Source organism: Bemisia tabaci, chromosome 1 (genome assembly GCF_918797505.1).
Source record: "Bemisia tabaci chromosome 1, PGI_BMITA_v3".
NCBI lineage: Eukaryota > Metazoa > Arthropoda > Insecta > Hemiptera > Aleyrodidae > Bemisia > Bemisia tabaci.
Window position 1 is genome coordinate 71,267,476 of NC_092793.1, and position 21,415 is coordinate 71,288,890.

General features: G+C 34.6%; 2 protein-coding genes across 7 annotated transcripts in view; one reads left to right on the forward strand and one right to left on the reverse strand.

Annotated features, from left to right (window-relative positions):
* Positions 1–21,415, reverse strand: part of RyR (Ryanodine receptor) — a 130,121-nt gene that overhangs the window by 35,776 nt on the left and 72,930 nt on the right. For all 6 annotated transcript variants that reach the window (XM_072306110.1, XM_072306112.1, XM_019045586.2 and 3 more), the window contains 13 exons: positions 16,758–17,170; positions 15,928–16,135; positions 15,214–15,332; positions 13,820–13,930; positions 12,718–12,820; positions 11,852–11,987; positions 9,625–9,706; positions 8,647–8,810; positions 3,768–3,957; positions 2,759–2,874; positions 2,009–2,166; positions 1,250–1,561; positions 393–551 (listed from right to left, as the gene is read on the reverse strand). In XM_072306110.1, the coding sequence (XP_072162211.1) occupies positions 393–551; positions 1,250–1,561; positions 2,009–2,166; positions 2,759–2,874; positions 3,768–3,957; positions 8,647–8,810; positions 9,625–9,706; positions 11,852–11,987; positions 12,718–12,820; positions 13,820–13,930; positions 15,214–15,332; positions 15,928–16,135; positions 16,758–17,170 (2,271 nt within the window). The remainder of the gene's footprint in view (positions 1–392; positions 552–1,249; positions 1,562–2,008; positions 2,167–2,758; positions 2,875–3,767; positions 3,958–8,646; positions 8,811–9,624; positions 9,707–11,851; positions 11,988–12,717; positions 12,821–13,819; positions 13,931–15,213; positions 15,333–15,927; positions 16,136–16,757; positions 17,171–21,415) is intronic.
* On the forward strand, positions 5,123–7,735 carry LOC109033134 (uncharacterized). The gene is made up of 2 exons (XM_019045587.2): positions 5,123–5,465; positions 6,339–7,735. Exon 2 carries the CDS (start codon positions 6,458–6,460, stop codon positions 7,664–7,666), a length of 1,209 nt encoding a protein of 402 aa, XP_018901132.2. The 5' UTR covers positions 5,123–5,465; positions 6,339–6,457; the 3' UTR covers positions 7,667–7,735.

Genomic DNA, 21,415 nt, shown 5'->3' on the forward strand with positions numbered 1-21,415 from the left:
ATACATGTGTTTAAATGGTAAATGCTGCCATATGACGTCTTAAGGCAACACATTTTCTGACTCTTAAATTTATTTTTCTCCCATTTTCCATGTCAGAAAAAAATTATGAAAAATATTGCAAACTTAGCTCATTACGCACTCTCAGATGAAGCAATAAAATTTTTGTGTGTAAATTCTCCATTCTGTCTTCGTCTTTCAGTAGTCAATTAATGTCTAAATTAATCTCTGGTCACTCACAAAGGCTTTGCGGGGATTGTGATTTCTACGTAGTTGAAGTTAAATTGAGGTTTCTATTGATTAGAAAACTTACTATTTTGATCGCTTTAAAGTCATACTAAGGCAACTGAAAGAAAATACGCAGAATCATACAAGAGTGAAAAATCCGGAATTACCTTCAAAAATCTATCCTTGCAATGTTGAACTAGTTCTTGTTCTCTTCCTGCGAACAAGTTCAGTCCGACAGGTAAGAGTCGCTTCAGACATGCGACCATCAGACTCGCCTGCAGTTCCTTGTCTTTGTCCCTTTTCTTGTCTCGATGTTTTTTCTTTTTCTGGAGGAGGAAAACAGAGGTAAAATTAGTACTCAAGATTTAAATTGCTGATGCATTCTAATTTTGCTAATCTGCTAGTTCTAATTTTCTTTCAGTTTTTTTCATTACATCATAAAGTTCACATACAGACAATGAAAAGTTGGTTTTAGAAGTCAAAAGTTGGTTTTACACATCTTGGGCTGACATTTTGGGAAATTCAGAATAAAATACTGATAAAACCTTCCAATTGCAAGTTAATGTATTGCACCATGTATGAGTAATGCTTTGTTCTCTTGAGTAAATATCATTTGGCTGTTTTGCAGCATTAAAGTTATCTAACCATCATTTCCTAGACCAAAATCAATTACTAATATTAAAATACTTAGATAAATTAATGCAACGAGATGCCTACTATAAAAAAAAGAGAATTGTCTCTTCATTTGTAGGATGGAAGAATGCTACGGCTAACAATGCGATTGTTTCATTACTTGTTACAGAAATGACTTTCCTAGTGATTTTGCTTTCAGTTTTACTTAATTATAGGAGCCTTTGCAGGGCAGCCACTGATGGACATTACCTCCAATATCAGGGTGGTTAAGACAACTGCAAGGGACCACCATCAGAAGCTCTGGGAGTCTACCGCCTATTGATCGACTGTTACAAATAAGAAGGAATTACTTCGATTCAAAAGGGATGGTGAACAAAAAAGGGAATGGTACCTTTCCTCGACCTCCACTGCCAGTTCCTTCAGAGACTGCCGATGCTGAACGTCTTGTTGCTGTTGGCATGATCAAAATCATGTTATCAATTTCATTGGCAGAGATGAAGTTCTGCTCCTCACGAAGGAAGTACTGAGATTTTGACCAGATGTTGAAAATTTCTGAGATGTGATTGTACAGATCTTCTGCCTCTGGGATATTATTTCGCAACCAATGGTTACGTTGCAAATCCACATATTTGATGAGAAGGGGGTAGAATGCATAAATGTCTCTCACGACAAGACTCCAATCTTCTTGAATTTGGGTTTCTACCTTTAGGGGAAAAGGAGAAAGAATGAAATGTACAAGCTAAGTAAGTTCAGTCAATGAACGTAAGACGTAATACCTACAAAGTTAAGCACCAAAGAATATGTTTCTTTATCAAAATTTTACCAAGAACTTGATGTATGCATTGAAACTTTCCAAATTCAACTCTTAAGTTGGGAAATGAGGTTTTTGTATGCATGTCTATTTTGCATTTTCTGTTCTCAGAAACATGGTCTACCCTAGTCAAATCAAGCACTAAACTGATTTCAGTATATTTTGCAGTAGAAGAATTTTCCTATGCATGACAAGTTTTGGGCAAGATTGAAGGTATCTTGAAGAAGGAGAAGGAAGGCAATTGTGTGAAATCAAGCTCTAGTTATTTGCCTGGCGTACAGGTTGATTTCACTGCTAAATTTGCCCTATGCTAATTAGCTTCCGATGTTTGACCAATACCTGAGATGTGTCATCAGTGGCAGATTTGATAAATCCTCGCAATGATTCTTCTTTATGGAAAAGATTTTCTGTTCTTCGTTTAACCCGTTCTGCTAAAGGTAAGAATGGATCCTTCAGTAGCTCTTCTGAGGAGTTGATAATAATTTGTTGTGTGTAAGCTGTGGATAAAAGCAAATGAATTGGTGATTAATGCATGATTTTTACAGCTCAGCAAGTGAAGTATCTATAAAGAAGCTTCCAGCTATGAACCTGTTAAATGAAAATTTGTACAGAAGAGAAGTTTATTCCCTTTAAGAGTAATTTTTAAAAATTTTTTCCCTGATTTCCTGCAGATTTTTTTAACAAATTACTGCTCCAAGACAGGGCACGTTTGTGTAAGAAGTGTCTTTGTACACTGTTTCTGAGAAAGTTTCTCTGTCCTATGGACAAATAAAAAAATTTCAGATAAATGGGTGGGATAAGTAGGGTTGGCAAGAACACCTACAATTGTAACACTCCATGCTCAATTTTATCAAAGTTTTTTTTTTTTTTTTTTTACTACTTCAAATTCCACACAAGTGGTAATCCTTGAGCATGTACACAAAGTACACATGTACAGCCCATAAAATATGCTTGAAATTTCTCTGTGGAGACTTGCTGTCCCTCTCCTACCATTTAGAAGCAAGTTGAATCAGTTAATTTGATTGAATGGTTTAAAATTCGTGACGATGGCTTTAATTAAGGACAGAAAGAGATGAAGAAGGAGCTTACCAGCGATACGAGTCATCCATGGAGCATTGTCATTGCCAATATTCTTTTTGATCATATTTAGAACGTTTTTCAATAGTTGGTTCATATGGTCACTTGTTACCATTGTAACGTGGTTACTACAAGAATGAAAATGAAAAAATATTAATGCTAATCTAATTTGTTAGAACTAAGTTGTATATCAATAAAGAGACTGCGAAAACATACATTTTCCTTCAAGTGTTTCAAAATTTCTGCTCCAATTACATTTTAGCAAAAGAGACCAAACCAACAGTATTTTACTGATATAAAGAAGGTAGCTGTATAAGCTTTCAGACACTGCCGAATTTCCTTTGATTAAATACACATTTTTATGGAAATCTGAGGGTGTTTTTCCTCCAATTTTTTAGAGAATGTAATCCACAATTAGATCTACATTATCTGAAAATTACGAGAAAAAAATTCTATGCACTCTTTGAAAATGAACGTTCCCATGGAGAAAATTTTGCGACTCTTGAAAGTTCATACAGCATTTTTCCTCAGCACAGCAGTATTGCTTGATATTGTCTCATAGTCTTACGGAGGAACAAAATCACGGAAGTTTTTCTTTTTAAAAAAAAAATTATGTTGAGTGTTTTACACTTTGGAAAATAAATTAAAACGGGAAGTCAAACCAAGATATGTATTTTTGTAATTTCACTGTCAATTGCTGATTTACTTTAGTCTTTACAATCTTGAAGCAAAATCCCTAAAAAAATATTATTCAGGGGATTTTAACAACATGGTTGCTGGGTTTATGAAAATAAAACAATACCGGTGTTGGATCAAGTATGTTGGAACTGCACTACACATTTTCTTCTTTTTTATAATTTTAGTATTAACAATATCTGAGCAAAATCTTCAAAAATTAATACTAGGAGAATGATTAATTTCTTCTGATAGTCTGAATTGGAGTTTTATACAAGGACTTAAACATGTTCTTTAGGAAAAATAGAATGAACAAAAAAAGCAAAAAAATAATGAAACCACTCACCCTGCTGTGAGATTAACATTATCTGGTCCTTGGGCCCACCACACTGGCAAGTATGAGCAAAGGAGGGGAAGAATGACATCGATCACATGAGGGGCATCACTGTGGGATTTCCCAGATTCCACAAATTGATCAACCTCACCTAGGACTGCTTCAAGAGTAGGCATGCTGCTTTCCATACGTGCCATAATATCTGAAAAAAAAATTAGATAAATGATTCTGCAATTCACTGAACAGTAATAGGTGGTTATAAAAATTCTTTAATAGGAAATTGCACGATGGGTTAGTTGCGCTATTCACAGAATCGCGCTTTTTTTTTTTTTTTTTTTTTATTTTACTTTACAAAGCATACATAAAGCCATCAAAAGGGGCTATTGTAATAGTCAGAAATAATTACACAAGAAAGAAAATCAAAAGCATTTCTATGGCTAGTAAGATTTAAAAAGTTCAAACATATTGGAAGAAGAAACAGCAAATACAGCGAATTAGGGAACAGAAGCATTAGGCATAGTATACACCACCGCAGTGGATGAAGTCAAATACTGTGTTCTTTAAAGGGCGTTGCCTCCATTAATATTCAAAATAGAAATTGTGCGCTTAGACAGTTGTAATTATTTTTTTACTAATATATATAATCTGAAATAATTAGAATACGATTCTGTGACTAGCACAGCTGATCCATTTAATTAGAACTTGCCCACTTTGTTTCATTAGCGAAGGACCAGCATTCTATGAATTAGAGATGACTTGCTCAGCAGTTCAAGCTTTCCACGACTCTGTTCTTGCAGTACAGCTATAGGAAAACTAAAACTCCATGGACTGAAAATGGTGCCTCAGCTCAGAGGGGTTTTATAAATTATCCTCAATACTAGAAGAGGGTTGCATAAATCACTCAAAGAGTTGTATTTAATGAGTACTTCACAACTCTTACGGTAAAAGCCATTCAATTCTTAAACGCATGGAGGAGGTGAAAAGAGACCTACAGATTTTGATACTTAAATCTTCATGGTTTGTTGTAAGAAATTTTTAATCTGAAAATTGACAAAGCAAACTTTTTTGCATTGTGTGAATATACATATCTAATTTTAAAAAAAATTATGAACATTTAAAAAATTAAGCAAGACAGGTGCAGAGGAAATCCCGTGAATTTGGTACTGCTTTGCTATAGGTTTACCTAAAAACAAAATATTTCTCCTCATTTGCAGAAATGGAGAAAAAAAATCCACCAAGGCTTCAGACTGGATTGTTTTGTCTTTTCGAGAGAAATTGTACTACATTTAGCAATCAGGAACTAAAATCTCTGGCTTATTTTAGAAACAACATTTGTGCCATTAGTTTCCCCATGCAGATAAGTGTTTTTATCTATGAGCCACAAATTTTAGTTCTTAATTGCAAGATGTAGTCGAATTGATGGTCATAATAGAAAAGCAGGATAACATCCATGGTAACCATATCAAATGAATAAGTTCTTTTAAAATTCAGAATGTTTTCAATACACCAAATTCATAGTATATTTTGAGTTGTTTGCAAACCTAGCTGTTTAATGCAGAAAACTAAAAATTACTTGAGCAGACTCCAACCATTTAATGAGCTGCATTTAATAAAGTGTTGAAGGGGACCAAGGAAGGCAATGTTAGTAAATGGAAGTGCATGAATTAACCTAAAAAAGCGAGATATCATAAATCATATGATCCAAAAAAGGTAAGCATTGTCTTAGCACTATCCACAAAGAGAGACCCAATTCCAATTTTGTGTACGAGTAAATCCGAGAAAAACAATAATTCATTTATTATAATCACCTTCATTCATTGTTTACTTTAAAAAATAGATAGGAATTTCACACTCAGATGGGTATGATTTCAAAAGATCAAGGTTCAGCCGGTATGATGCAATTCATTATGGCGCAAATTAGGAAATTTATATTCACAGCTCAAGGTCAGTAGGAGTTATAAGTATCTCGTGATCACAACGCTACGTTGTTAGCATGAGATTGTTGGAATTAATCTATACCTCTGGGGAAAACTTTGACTGATAAGTTTTTTGCCACATTTGCTGTTAGACCGAACCAAAGATGGCCCTTTTGGCAAGAGGATAAGAAACTTAAGAGGATAAGAAAGTAGTAAGAAGGTGCGGTAATATTAACATCTTCCATTATTACGTTGGGTTTGCTCGTTCAGATGTAGCAATCAGTTTTCAATTGCATGTTTTACAATATTATCATCCAATAACATTTAGCTTAGGAAAATAAGAGTGCTTACAACCATTTTTCAGCTACTTTTAAATTTCATAATAATTACCATTTATTCAAGACAATAAAAAACAAATTGTTTTCAGCTACTATACAAAGAACCACGACAACAAAAAAAAGATGAGGTCGGTTTTGTTGTATGAACGGTATCATAAAGCGAGAATGAGTTAGTTAGTATTGGATCAAATTATAGATCAAATAGGTTACACTTCACTTTTTTTTCATAACTTTTCTGATATGCGTTAGGCATAGAAAATTCATAGGGTAAGTTGTTCAATTTAAGGTACACTGTGAAAAATAATTATTTTTTCTTCCGTTTTTTCTAGTGCTGTAAGAGATAGAATTCAAATTTGAAAAATAAATAAAAATTGATTCCAAACGAGGAACAGGAAAATGATTTAAATAAAATGAGCAAACGAACGCTTGAAGAAGAAATTTGGAAAGAATGAGCAAGCCGAAAAGCAGATGTATTTTCAACATAAGAAGCCATGTGAAATCTTCTCGGGAGTGTAAATGTCCAAATGAGACTTCGGCCGAGCCTCAACAAGAAAACACCAACATACAAGAAAAAAGTAACGTTGAATGTGACGAAACAAAATTTTATGATGGGTATCCCCACCCAATTCTTAAAAAAGTTTTATCTACAGCACAGCAAAGCAATAATCAAAAACTTCAAAGAGAAAGATACCATTCGATGGTAAATTCTGACCTCTATGCAAACAGGCGGGAAACTTTAATACAACGCACAAACAGAGATCAGTACAAGAGGCCATTGGAGGCGTCCAGGGCACAAGAAAAAAGTGCTATCTTTGAAAGTACTTCAAATCAGTATGCAAGCAGTATTAAAAATGATGTTGCTTATAATACCAAGAAACAAAATTGTCACCCCAATTGTGTTGATGCACAATTTAGGGAAAACTTAGGAGAAATCAATACAATGAATAAAGTCTGCATTCATAATCATGTGGCAAACCACAATCATGTGAGAAACCATGATCATGAGATAAACTATAACCATGACGCAAACCATGTGGACCACTGCCATGGCGTTACTCACTGTCAAAATCATGGAAATTATGCATTTAGCCATAATATGATGCATAATTTTTGCTCTCATAATTCACGACATCACTCAATGGATGATTCTTTAGCTAAAAATATTCATTATCATAAACTTCACCATTGCGACAACCATCACGCAAAGAAATCTTGTCATCATTTACATGGATTGAGCACTGAAAATTCGTTTGATAGAGGACAGTTAGCTCCCTCACACCAAATTGAGCTATCCTACATTGAACAGATACTAAAAAAGACTGAAAAGTACAAACTTGATGGAATGAACAACAATGCTCCAAAGACTTACGATGACAAAAATACAAAATTAAAGTACAAGCTTGCTCAGAGATCAGAATCATTAGATGATGTTCCAACAACAGAATATCAGTCTAGTTATGGGAAATTTCATGATACCAGTAGCATTATTGAAGCAAGAAGAAGAAGTCTGAAGATGGTACGTGACAGGAATAGAGACTCATTTTCAAAATTCCAAAATGAGCCAAAACCACTTTCATCAAGATTGAAGCGTGTATCCTACGAAGGTGTTCCAATCACCTGGAATCTGGAAAGTGCTTCTGCCCCAAGGTTGAGATGACAAACTTCAGCTCGATATTTGTAGTTGTCAGAAACAAACCCTCAATAGAACAAGACCGTAAAAGCCTTATTGCAACAAATTCTTCATTCTTATTTCTAATGTCATGATTCCTATTGATATTACTGAAGAGTGGAGCTTAGGCAAGGAAAATTCTCATGAGAATATAATGAAAAAAAGAATGGGTCAGCAAACAAATGATTTAAAACACTTTAGAAATGTTGCTTCTTTAAAATTTCGAGTGGGAAATGATTTGCACAGCCGCAAGTTTGGATATTAACTCCTAAGCAGGATATTGACATGTCTGCTTAGTAGTGATCAAAAAGAAGATGGATGATGTTATTATCTCATTGCCACTTAACTAAAGTGAACAATTGAAAATATTTGTACCTTTTCAACTTTATTTATGAATTCACTTTTGCATGATTCATTTCCGACAAGAAATTTTGAAAAGAGAAAATGAACAGCTTTTAGCAAAAAGGATCAACTTTTTTTTCTTCAAAAAATTGCGCAGCTGATAACTTCAGGCTTGCTTAGAAGCATGATTTTGCAAACCAAGACTTTAAATGTTGCAAAAATTTGAATTAACTTTTACACTGAAACTTATGGAGGGTTGAAACGTTAAACCTATTTTTATAAGATCCAAGTCCATATCATATGATTCCCATTTGCTAAATGCTGCTCACATGTGATAAGGTTTTTTAATTTAAACCTGACCTGCTAGCTTATTAAAATGAACCCAAAAGAAGATAAAAAGGTATTTGATCACAGTATTGATTGAAACAATAAAAATAAAAAATTCTCTCAATTTTGAAGAAAAGTCAGCTATTCCTAAATTCGTTCATTTAAATATATTAATTAAAAAGAATTAAAAAAAATCTTTACTTCGAGTTTCATGATTAAGAACAATAACCTGTCTCTTCATATACAGTTTTGAGCTTTCAGTAAAAATGTAATGGGTATTGCAAATAGTTTAAACTTACCTTGAGCTTCAAGGGAATGGTCTGCAATTCTATTCAGCAAAGAAAATTGATTATGTTTATTCAAATGAGGCTCCAAGAAAGCAACGGGGAAAGTTGAAGAGAATGCTCCGAGACAAGTTCCTAGTGCTGGGCGATGACGCTCTATTTCTGTTTTTAAATATTTCCTGCACAAATGAATCATGAATATAAGAAATATGTTGATAAGTTTCTGTACAATTGTATAACATTTTTTATATACCAAATTGAAAGAAGACCATTTTGAATTATTTAGGTGCCATTAAGAACTTGTCATCTCTGAGACCTAATGAAAAATTTTAGTGCTAATGAAGAACTGCCTTAACCTTGTTTTTAGGAGCATCTTTTGACTGTACTTTCTATAACCAACCTAAATCATGAACACCTCATTTCGTTTCACATAATTTTTGGCTGTTAATATGACTTGAATCGCTTTGTGTTAACAGCATTGGGACATTCATGGCAGTTATTTAGTCTAGATGATCAAGTAAAAAGCCATGCTAGTGTGGCAAAAGGACATAACACCCACAAAAATCTGTGGATCTCGAGCCCTGAAAACGAACCTCATATCTCTTCAGTGATTGGCGAAAATACGTAGAAATTACAGGAACTTAATGGTTTTATACTTAAAGTGATCTGTGCTTCTAATTGTGATGCACTTGACGGCAAGAGGACTTGAGGTAAAAATAAAAAATGAAAAACTGAGATAGCTTTATTTTTATATTCAGGGAATAATTTTGGATCAAATTACGCAAAAAAAAAAAAAACCACTACAAAATGTCAAAAATTGATGTTGGTAGAGCATTTCAAAGCTCCTTCAACTTGAGAAATGATTTTGACAGAAATCTGATAACAAAGGAGGACACGAGGGCACATTCTTGCAGTCTGCATTTTGATTTGTTAAAATTTCAAAAAGTGTGAATATGTGGACAGCATCTTTTAACGGATATTTCTAGAATTTACCTGTCATGGGTGAGTGAACTATCAATTCCAAGAGTGAACAAACTGGAGAGAATTTTGTAGGAAGCAACTTGAATTTCATCCACTATTGATAAAAGAAGAATAAAACAATTAGTAACTGTTCCAAACATTGCTTCGGGAGCTTAAAATTTAAAGATTTTTTTCAATTTTTATTGCATAATTTAAAAATTAAAGGAGGGGTTGCGATTTGGGCCGAAATCGGCCCCTCCACGGAATTGAGAAATTTTTGGATATACGGCAGTTGACGGTGCATATTTGACAGAAATAATCGAGTTTTGCCAATACTCACGTTTTTTGGCTGTGAAACGGGGGCCTGAACATGGCTCCGAAGGCAAAAATAGCTGAAATTTCGCGTTTTTCGCGGTTCTACCTCAGATTTCGACCTGGGCCCAAAGGCGATGGGTGATGAGCTTTAAATATGGTGTCAAGGACACCTAGACACGTAACATACTTGAATATGATCAACCGTTGCCTTTGGGCTCAACTTCAAAATCAAACTTTTCCAACTTTTTAGCCCGAAATGGCTGAAAATCCATGTTTTTCGCGGTTTTACCTCAGATTTCGACCTGGGCCCAAAGGCGACAGTTAATCATATTCAAGTATGTTACGTGTCTAGGTGTCCTTGACACCATATTCGAAGCTCATCACCCGTCGTCTTCAGGGCCCAGGTCAATATCTGAGGTAGAACCGCGAAAAACATGGATTTTCAGCCATTTCGGGCTAAAAAGTTGGAAAAGTTTGATTTTGAAGTTGAGCCCAAAGGCGACGGTTGATCATATTCAAGTATGTTACGTGTCTAGGTGTCCTTGACACCATATTCGAAGCTCATCACCCGTCGCCTTTGGGCCCAGGTCGAAATCTGAGGTAGAACCGCAAAAAACATGGATTTTCAGCTATTTTCGCCTTCGGAGCCATGTTTAGGCCCCTGTTTCGCAGCCAAAAAACGTGAGTATCGGCAAAACTCGATTATTTCTGTCAAATATGCACCGTCAACTGCCGTAAATCCGAAAATTTCTCAATTCCGTGGAGGGGCCGATTTCGGCCCAAATCGCAACCCCTCCTTTATACCTAATCAAATAATATGCTGAGAGAGCACAGCATTTGTTTAGAAAAAGAGACAGTATGGTAGAATAATGCAGAGTCCACCCTGTTCTGCAAGGAAAAGAAGGCTACAAATTTCCAAAAATTTTCATTAGATTAGAAAAGTTGAACTCTAATGAGTATCAGTGCAAGAATTGGGAGAGGGGGAGGGGAAGTGTTCAGCTCAGGCAAATGCATTGCAATATTAAGCTAAGGTCTTGCTGAGGGACCTACATCGATTTGGGTCTCTTCAGACCTTGTCAGTGGATCACACTTGTCAGAGCCTATGTCAGCCAAAGGCGGACAAGCCAACTAACTAACTTACTAGCAAAGCTAAACTAACTGACAAGCCAACTCTACAGTTCCTCTAAATTACCCAGTCCATAGGTATGTCACCTTGTAGCAATGTTGATGATTAAGTTGAGGTTGTAGATAGGAAAGGGTCATGCTAACTACCTAATAATGCAGAAAAACAAACTGCACTAAAAAGTAAGGGACTAATAATTGATTTACTGATTCATACTATGAAAGAATAATTAATCAGAGCTTGATGTCTTCCTTTAAAGAGGACGGCAACCTTAAAAACAAGTTTGGCAAAATCAACAAAGAAAAGTGTGCAATGAGTGATGCCAAAATCCGGTTGCGAATATCTGCATTCGTTGAGCCGCTATCGCGAAAAAACAGCTGAGCGCGTGACGTCTTGAGCTCCGTCTCGCATTTCGCAGTCTGCACTCTGCAAGTGGCCGATGCGTGTCCGCGACATGTTATTCGTTCGCCCCAATCTCGCTCGTTCCTAGCCGACTCTATTTTCTTTGCTTGGGTGTGACTATTAAGGCGACTTCACGGCACCAGACAGCGAACGTGCCAGACTTTGAGTTGTGTGTAAGTGAACCACAGTCGCACCGGAAGCGCATGATGTCACCAGTCAGACTTACAATCTTTCATATCTCTACCAATTCTGCGAAATTTTCATTTGGGACAAAGCCATTTTGCTTCTGATACCTTCCCGCTTCAATTTTTAATACTATCTCATTTTCGATTTTAGGGTTGCCGTCCTCTTTAGAAAAAAAAGAAGAAAAAAAAAGAGAAAAACGTATCTGAGGAAAAACTGAGAGAGAGAACTACTCACAAAGTAGATCACTGCCGTATTCACAAGCAGCTAGATGATCAAACATGGCTGTTAGAACAGGAAGAATCACATCATTGACATAGAAAAGTGAAGTTGAAGTTTTCAAATGAGTTCCTCGCAGATGACTATATTTCCCCTAAAACAATGTAAAAAATCATTAGTATACAAATATTTCATCAAGTTTTTGAAAAATTAAATCAAAATAGTAGATTACTGCCTTAAAACTGAAAAAAAATTTCACATCTGAATGAAAAAGGAAGAGCAGCTGAGTATTGGAAAATTTTCCACTGCAGAAGAAATTTCCGAGGAAGAAAATTTTTACCCCATCAAGCTGCTCAACATGCAGTCTCTATTTCTTTTGGCAGATAACAAAACGCTGAGTTTTTTTTTATACTCACAGATTCATTGTAAAATATGCCTTAAAATCAGGTCTGACTGGTATGACTGATACTACTGCTCTACTTGTGGCTTAAACAATGATATTAGATTTATAGGCTTCCGAGGCTTTTTTCATAAAAATGTCCTTGAGATTCTTTATTTGCACTTAAGAATTTTAAAAATCTTACCAGCAGTCGTAAGATGGTGATCTTGACAAACTTCTGATCAAATGAGCTCAAAAGAATATGTTAGAACCATAATTACGTTGTCTAGAACCTTGTAAAAACAGTTTCTTTAAATCTTTCTTCAATCTTACAACTGTGACAGTGACATAACTTTCATGAATAGCACAGCCTTTGTAGATTTGTTAGGATCAACTAAACTCAAAGCCTTACATTAAGGAGGGAAATTGTTAGGCTGTTCATAAAATGAACAGGCATAGACAATTGAATGAAGAATGGAAACAGTATTTTCCATAAAAAACTCACTTCTTGAAGATTGATGATTGTGTGTCCCAAGTCGTCTGCTGTATTATTGAAAAATGTGAGCATTGATGTTCGGATGAATTCTGGGCAATTCTTGACAAGAGATCTAAAATTAAACATCTCGTTGTTAAAAAGGACACCAAAACTTTAATATTAGAAATATTTTCAGAAAATTAGATGATTATAGTCCATTTCACACAACCTGAGCTCGTAAAATTAGGATTCAAATTTACGAGTGACAACGCATCAGTCACTTCTGCGATGACCTGGCCATTCACTTAAGACTCTATAAGGCAGCTAAGACAGACACAACCTATGTATTGTGCAAAGAAGAACAGTGGTTACCTTCCATCGCTCCTTGGAAACTTCAAGAACCTAAACTGAATTTTTTAGCCGTTGAAAATTTATGTTCAACAAAGAGTTCTTGTGACATTACATTGAAATTCCATTCTATTGGCATGATTTGAAACTGATTTACGATCTTAAGCAAATACTAGAAATTACCTTTAAATTATGATCATAGACTGAATTTTATTAGATTATCATGAAAATTTTTCACTGAAAATAAATCTATTTGCCATAATAGTAATTATTCAATGGCTAAAAAGTTCAGTCCGGGTGCTAAGAGTTTGGGAAGATGAGAGGTAATCGTTCTTCTCTTCACAATGCACGGGTTGCCAACCTCTCTTGGCTGCACAATGGAGAGAGTGAATTGAAAGCCCAGGTCATTGCAGCCAGGCTTGATGCGTGGTCACTTACCAATTTTAATAGCTCAAGCTTTGTAAGATGGACAGTAACAGATGACTTGCTGCTACACCCTGCTACATCCTGCAATAATACTATATGGTTTAGGAGCTATTTACATCAAGTATGACATGACACTTCGTCTCATAAAAAATTGTGACAGAAAAATTATTACAATCGCTATGATGCAAATTAGTGAGCCCCCATGGATGATGCAAGATACTTGGAGACATTTTTTCAGCATTTCAGATTCTCGAGTCTCTCTTTAGATTTTTTATGATCCTCTGTCTTGAAAACTTAAAAAGTATCCAAAACTATCTTCAAAACACTTCAATCAGCAATCACCACGGAAAAGTCTTACCTGGCATCAATGCTTTTGACTAGGGTTTGTAGACAACGAACAGTGATCCGAACATCAGCTCCAAATGCTGCTAAACGAGATCGTAGTAAACTGGCCAATTTGCAAAATAAACTAAATTGAAAGCAATGAGAGAGAATCTGAATTAGAAACTTATGTACGACAATCATTTTAAAAGGAGAGTTTTAATTTTGCCGTCGAGTACTATTGAAAAAAAGGGTCTTGATAAAGTTTACTCGTACGGTTCCAAAAAAATTTAAACAAGCAGATCAAATGGATTTTAGTCACATTTTTCTTCTTTTTTATTACCAAAACGATGGTGAAACATTGAGACTAGACAGATTTTATACTATCAGTTCTGAAATATATTATCAGCAGCCTCACATAAACTACTGGACATAAACAAACATCATGACAAAGCTTCTCTGTGTGACAACTTGCACAAATCCACTTACAGAAAACCGAAAGGAAGACCCTGCCCTGAAAAATCCCGTTACTATGTGGGATATCAATAGCTAAAGTTGAAAAATATGTACCTCAGATTGCAAAGTTGTAAGTTTCCACTTATGTTTTATCTTTATAAGGGAAAACTTAACGACAGTTTTGATTTAATCTTCCTGTAAATTTTCTTCTCTCTTTCTATTGAAAAAAATAATACATAATTCCAATTTTTCTTATGTTGATTCTTAAAAGTTGCACTTTAAAAAAAGCATTTTTTGGATTCAGCCATCAATATGTGACTGATGGTGACGTCATCACATCAAAAAACCAGATGTATTACTTAAATAAGGATTTGAACAGGGCTACAGTTCTTTTATTGATATAACCATGAAGACATTACAAACAATATTCACCGTAAGTTGGAAAATGTAGCCAACTTGCATTGAAATGCAGAAAACTGGAAATCTCAATACAGAGGTAAGAAGCTCATCTGAACACAATTTTCTCTCAAAGAAATACGCTATTTGGTACAACACTAGTAACAACCATTCAGGAAGGCAGCTGCAGGTGGGTTTTGGGTTTAATTGGACCCTTCATCAGTGCAACGCAGCCTCCTGACTTCTGCCTCCTGCAGTTGCCTTCCTGAATGGTTGTAACTAGTGTTGCATCGAACAGTGTATCTCTTTGAGGGAAAATGGTGTTCGGATGAGCTTTTTCCCTCTGTATAGAGATTTCCAGCTTTCTGAATTTTAACGCATGTTGGCTGCATTTCCAACTTACTGTCTATACAACTCGTTTGTCTGCCTCGATCTGTTTGTGAATATTCACTGTGTATGCGACCAGAAACTTGGCCAGTCTGCGGACAGGACAAAAAGCCCTGCTCTTATGTGGACAGGCCGTTTCACCAACAGGACATAATATATACGTATCAACAAAGGAGAATTTTTGAACAATACCTTGCAACCATTTCTTTCTCTTTCAATGAGGCAGCACCAACATTATTTGAAGCTGTTGCCACGACAATAAAATAGTTACGATGAGAGTTAAAGTATTTTTCCACCAGAGGTAAAACAACCTGTAAACAAAAAAAGAGAGACAAAAAATGATGAGCGGGTGGATAGTTGACTACTATTCAAGCTATTGTAGCCTATTTTACAATGAAATTACTAAATTGTGTTTGCAAAATCACCTAAGTGTGAGGGAAGCGAGTCAAGACTCATTAAACGAGGACATTCCTCAACTGAGGTAATGCACACCAATTTAGTGAAAGATTCTCTTTTTATTTCCCATTTTCCATTCATCGCTTGCACGATTGCAGCATTAGAAACTTAAAAATGATGACATTTAATGCATCGCTACTTACATGAAATTAAAATGAATTCAACTCATCATGTTAAATTGAGGCAATGGATGCAAGCGGATTACTTCTGGGTTGGGAATTTTTAGAATTTCTCCTGGTAATTTATACTTTAGAGAAAAATCTCATTAGTGATTATTTATTGGAATTTTTTGTTTGGAACAAAAGAATATTTGATCAAAGTTTAAAGGAAATACATGCATTTGCTTCCCTTGCAGTGGATGAAATGTTAGGAGAGATTCTGAAACAATGAAACCAAGATGTTTCATTCCTGCACCTAGCCTCTCCATTATTTTAACAAATAGTTACATACCTTTGAGAAAAATTTTATATCTCTGGAGCAAGTTTTAAAACTGCTTCTCCTACTAAATGTTGCAGATGGCTTCAGAAGTTTCATATTAATTGAGGCTTTATCCATGTATTGTATTAATTTTTCAAGAAGACTATATGCGAATCGCAACTCGCCAGTTTGTACGGCAGCCAGCTGTTCAGCCTCTGATGTTGCTGTCCCTCGGTTTGGCCTACAGAAAGAAAAGAAACAGATGCAGAGAGTGGGTAATACAGCCAGATTTTCAAGAGAATTTTAAAAAATCATTGAAAAACTCATCAGTTTGCTTTTTGAGGAGAATGGATAATACAGCAAAAGAAAACAAATATGAATGTATCACATTTTTAGATTTGGTTTCAGATACGATGAGCACCTTTGATCAAACAATTATTTTTCTGAAGGGTTTAAAACTCAGGCAATGACTAACAATTTAACAATGACTATTAAGGACGATTAAGCAACTCATACATTTAATTGAGAAAACAACTCACGAAAACTGGATCAACAAGATTAAGTTGAACTAATCTATAGGGATTACCATTGTCATAGAGTAAAAGGTGTAATTTCTGCGCTCAATTTGTAATCTCACATCCCTTTTGACTATTATCTGGACTAAATGCACACAAACCAATGCAATATTTGAACTGTCAACCTTTTTTCTTGAAATTACAAAAACGTTGTTCACACCCTGCACCCTTCAATTCAGAAAATTCATAAATGTTATGAAGTTTCTTACGGAATGGTTACTCTGGCATGAGATACTTTGGCTTCGAAATTTTATAACGGAATACGACTTTGATTTTATGAATACTCACCTGTGTAATTTGTATCCCTGATACTGCAAATATTTCAAAAACTCTTGTGATCTTTCTCTGTCCTTGCGTTTTTCTTTATCTGTGAGTAAATCGTATGGGACGAGTTGAGGGTGTATACCTCCACCACATGTGACAAGCTCTTCCTTTTTCTTTTTTGCCCAAATATCATGTGCATTTTCAGCTAATCTCTCTGCCATATTCTGCATTTCTCGACTTAGTGTCAGATTTGTCATGTCGATAGGATTCGGATGGTAATTGAATGGTGTTGCTGTATCTAAAGTAGCTTTTGATTGCCTTCGGACAGAGTTGCGGTTAGAAATTGGGACATCAACTTCTGTGTGTTCCACAGTCCAGCCGATGGCAAGTAGTGCTTTTAGAGACTCTCGCACTGGTTCTTTGTAACGTTCTTTTTCCTGAAAAATGTATTGGGGAAAATATGGATTAATATAATAAAAAAATATCAAACAAAAACGAAAAAACCCAAGAAGGGCTTCCAACTTTCTGATCTCAGCCTATCTGAAAGATTTGCTGTAAAAATTAAAGCCTCTTCATTAGTATAAAAGTACCTACTGAACAATAAGTAATAGAGAGTAGGACCTTAAAAAATTGCAAACATTTTCATCTGACTTGCACAGCTTTGTTCAAAGCACTCACGCTTTGCTGGCATATGGAAACTGTCGCACTAAATATGTGAAAGGTAGAGCTGGCAAAATGTGTCCACTTTAAACAATAAAGTCAAATTGAGTTAGACATATTTACATAAACAATTTTAAGAAGTTTTGTGCAACATCTCTAACCTTATTCACTTTGAGACTAATACTTACCTATTTTCGTACTGACATTAAAAAAAGCTCTGATAGGTACCCTTCAGAGCCTTCTTATTCTTATTCTGGATAAAAATGATGCTTTATGTAATACTTACTTTTTTCTGAAAACTACCAAATAATTGAAATAAGGTATTTGTGCCGACAGGTTTTACTGAAGTGTTTTTTTTGGTTTTTTTTTTTGTTTTGTTTTGTTATTTTTGTTTCAGTTGTGTTTTTTACCGAGGGGATAATACAAAAACTAATTTAGAAAACTAGAAAAAAAAAATTACTTCATCTGGACGAGAGAAAATAATGAATTGAGCAGTATAAAATATTAATTTTCATACAATTTTGCATGAGGGAGAAAAGCTATCAAACAAATATTGAAGCGTTTAATTATACCTAAGTGATTAGGATATCTAGGTGATTAGTTATGCAAAATAACTATATTTGTTGTTTTCATTCAAGAATTGAAAACATTAGCTAGCCCTACAGAAATTTTACCAGTGGTTAATCTGAAATAATGCTAGGAAATATTGTAAAAGAGAAGGCTTATTTTGTTGCAATTACAGAAATCAAGAGGCTTTGACACCTTGGTTCTCCAAGCAAACTGTACACTCTGTATATATCAGCAGCTCTAAGTGCATGGTTATGCGAAAAGCATTGCAAAAAATTTACAAGCAACGCAAGCCTTATAGAGATAACTAGGAAATCAGCAAAATAAAAACTTAGCAATAGGCTGAAAAGATAAAATTGCACGAAAAATGGATTAAGCAGTTATAATCAAGCTGGTTTAAAATTCTCGTAGTGTAACTCGTCTACTTTTGAATGCCTACATCATCAAATCATGTCAAAAAATGAGAGAGAAAATGAAATTTTGAAAATCGATGGATAAGAAATGAAAGGATAAAAATGAGCATGAAACTCTTTGTAAAAGTAAAAAGCATTTTCCAATAGCAGATGAGTTTAAATGTGAAGAAAAAAACTAATTTCAATGCTTGTGCACTATACAAAGCAAGCTTTGCAAAATAATGCACCATTGTTCAAAAAACTACATCATCATATCAAAAAACCAGTTTCGAATTATCATAATCATACAAACATGACTAATACTTTGATTTCTTGTATTATAAATATGCCAAAACATTCAGTAGCTAAAAAAAACTTGAGACAGTTTATTTATTGTGACACCTTGTTTCAGAAGTAAAGATTTTTATATTACACCTAGGAGAGTACTTGTACCTCTACACAAAAATTTAGAGCAGTTTATATAAAGAAACATAATAAAAACATTAGTGCTAATGATCCTTGCCCTGAAATAATACATTGGCAAATTCTGGGACAAAATTAATCAAAAAGTTTAAATTTTTATTGCACAAATTGTACTTTGATAGAAAAAATTAATTACGTAGGGCCACAAGTTCCGATGAAAAGGTAGAAAAAGATTGGTTAATCTTAGCAACTTTTGAAGGTATAATAAGGCATTCATAAGGCTGATCATAATATCTTATTACATTTCATAAACTCCACCATTTTGAAATGTTGGTGGACTGCTTTTCAGATAAGTTGGTTTTCCTTTCTGAGAAAATAGATTATGTACTTTTTTTCAGATAAACTCAACTTCATCTGACAAAATGATGATGATTTAAAAGAAAAACTTGTCAAAAATCAATTCTCGTCAAGCAAGTATATCTAAAAGCTCATAAATTACTCAATACAATTAGTAAAGACGTAATTCCTCAGCCATCAAACTGATTTCAACTCTTGTTATTTTTTGGTTGACTTTAAACTTCATTCTCGGACACATTTTTAGGTTGGGTCAAAGAATTTTTCTTTGAGACAGTTTCAGAGCTCTCACTTTCATTGCTGGTAAAATAAAGAGGGTTGTTTGAAGATGCCATATCATTACATGCATAAGTGTGCACCGAGCGTTTTTCCAAGTGCTTCAGATGGCAGATATGTTATGGTGACAGTTCAAACTTAGATTTTTTGGGCAGCTCAATAAAAGAAGAAGAAAAGAAAATTAATGGCTAGAACTACTATTGAAATAAAAAGGATAAGTTAACAGGGCAGATTTTCTAGACTTTTAGAGAAGTGCATTACTTTCCATACCAAAATATTGGTGGTAGTAGAGAAGCAGTAATTTTGATGCAAAATTTCAAACACATGTGTCAAGACTTGTAAGACAGTGAGAAGAAAGAATTAAAGGAAAAATTGTATAAAGTGTTGACGAAACAAAAAGCAAAATTCCGAATAATTATTGGAGGCAGAATGACTTACGATTTAAGTTCCAATTACCTCCTACACAAAAATGGGAGAAAATGTATTGGTAAAAATATAGTACAAAACTTGAAAAAAAAGAATTTGAAGAAAGTTCAGGAAGAAGGTGAAGACATTTCTTACATGCAGTTACATCAAAACTCCTGCAGGGAAGGAGGAATAGGGAGAAATTCAAATGATAGATGCAAAAGAGTACAGTTCCTGTGTACAAAAGGTTTAGATCATAAGCCAGCTAAAAAAAAATGGCACTGCCTGAATACTTCATTTTTATCTTCAGTCACAACCTTTCTGGTCAAAACAGGAACTCTACAGGCGCAACTTTCAATAAGCTAGATTGAAAAGTACAGACTGTCTCAAATGCGTCTACTTTGGAAGAGGAACAAACTACATCAAAAAAGAATAAATAAGTATGCGCAAAGACGGATCGATTATATGTTGACTCTACCGTATTTTAAATTAGCATATAATTATAAATCTTTTAATTCAATAAGTAAAGAAGTTCTATTGTTGTTCTTTAAAGTGTAAAAAATCAATTGATGACGATTCAGTATCCAAAGTAAATTCACTTGATAATACTTTTCACAAAAAAGTTAATACGGCAGAGTGAAAAGCTCAACTGTTTAAAACTGATGAGAGAGGAAGATCTTTCATCTAGAAAAAGGAAGAAAAGGAGGGGTTGAACAGGGCTTTAATTAAAGGACAGTTTTTGTGTGCCAGGACCTCAATACATTGTCCTTTCAACTACATTAAAAACTTCAATGTTTACATGACAGGCCATTTGTGAGCAAGACCGGGCGAAGCTGCCTCACATACATCAAAGGTGGCTCCAAAAGATTTTCCATTCATGAATAGAGTGAAGATTTTGAAAATATAGCGAGTTCATCATTCCAAGGATTCATAATTGCATGATCATCAGAAATATATTATTAACTGAATAAAATGGGAATAGCCCGGTATTACTGCTGAAAATGGAAGGAGACAAAACCTCTGAAATGGCGGATAGATAAAGAAAGAAGTGAGGAAAGTTGGAGTTCTTCAAATTTAGCACTTCCCATTTTATTTAATTTGATGCTTTCCTTGTTTTTAGTCTTGTTTAACAATTTTTTTTATGATGAATTCTCTTCAAAGATAAAGAGTCTTTATTGAAGCCATTTCTTATCCTTGATTCTGCAAGAAATTGGCAAGATGAAAATATCCCCAAAGACAGTCATAAGAGACAAAAAGTGGTTAGTTTGTCAAATTCTTTGACTGTGATAAAACTAGCGGCTTATTTGTAGGATTAAATAGTCAGACATCAGAGTCAAATAGCAAGAGAGAAGAAAAATTTAAAGAAACCCAAGCTTACTGATGATGTGAGAAAACAACAGATGCTCATGTAAATTCTCACAGTAATAATTATTCACACCAAAGGTGGTATGACAAAAATTGACTTGAATTTTCATCGTTCTATATTTGAGGATGCTTTTTTCACAAAGCTGTAGAGCATTAATGTAGCAATTATCTACAAAATGAGATAGATCATAGCCAGTGTCAATGAGTTCATAAGAGGTGTAGACTTTTATAAGAGCTAAA

What these genes read in the sequence shown, in the direction of transcription:
- LOC109033134 (XM_019045587.2), top strand. Translation starts at nt 6,458, where the DNA reads ATGAGCAAGCCGAAAAGCAGATGTATTTTCAACATAAGAAGCCATGTG.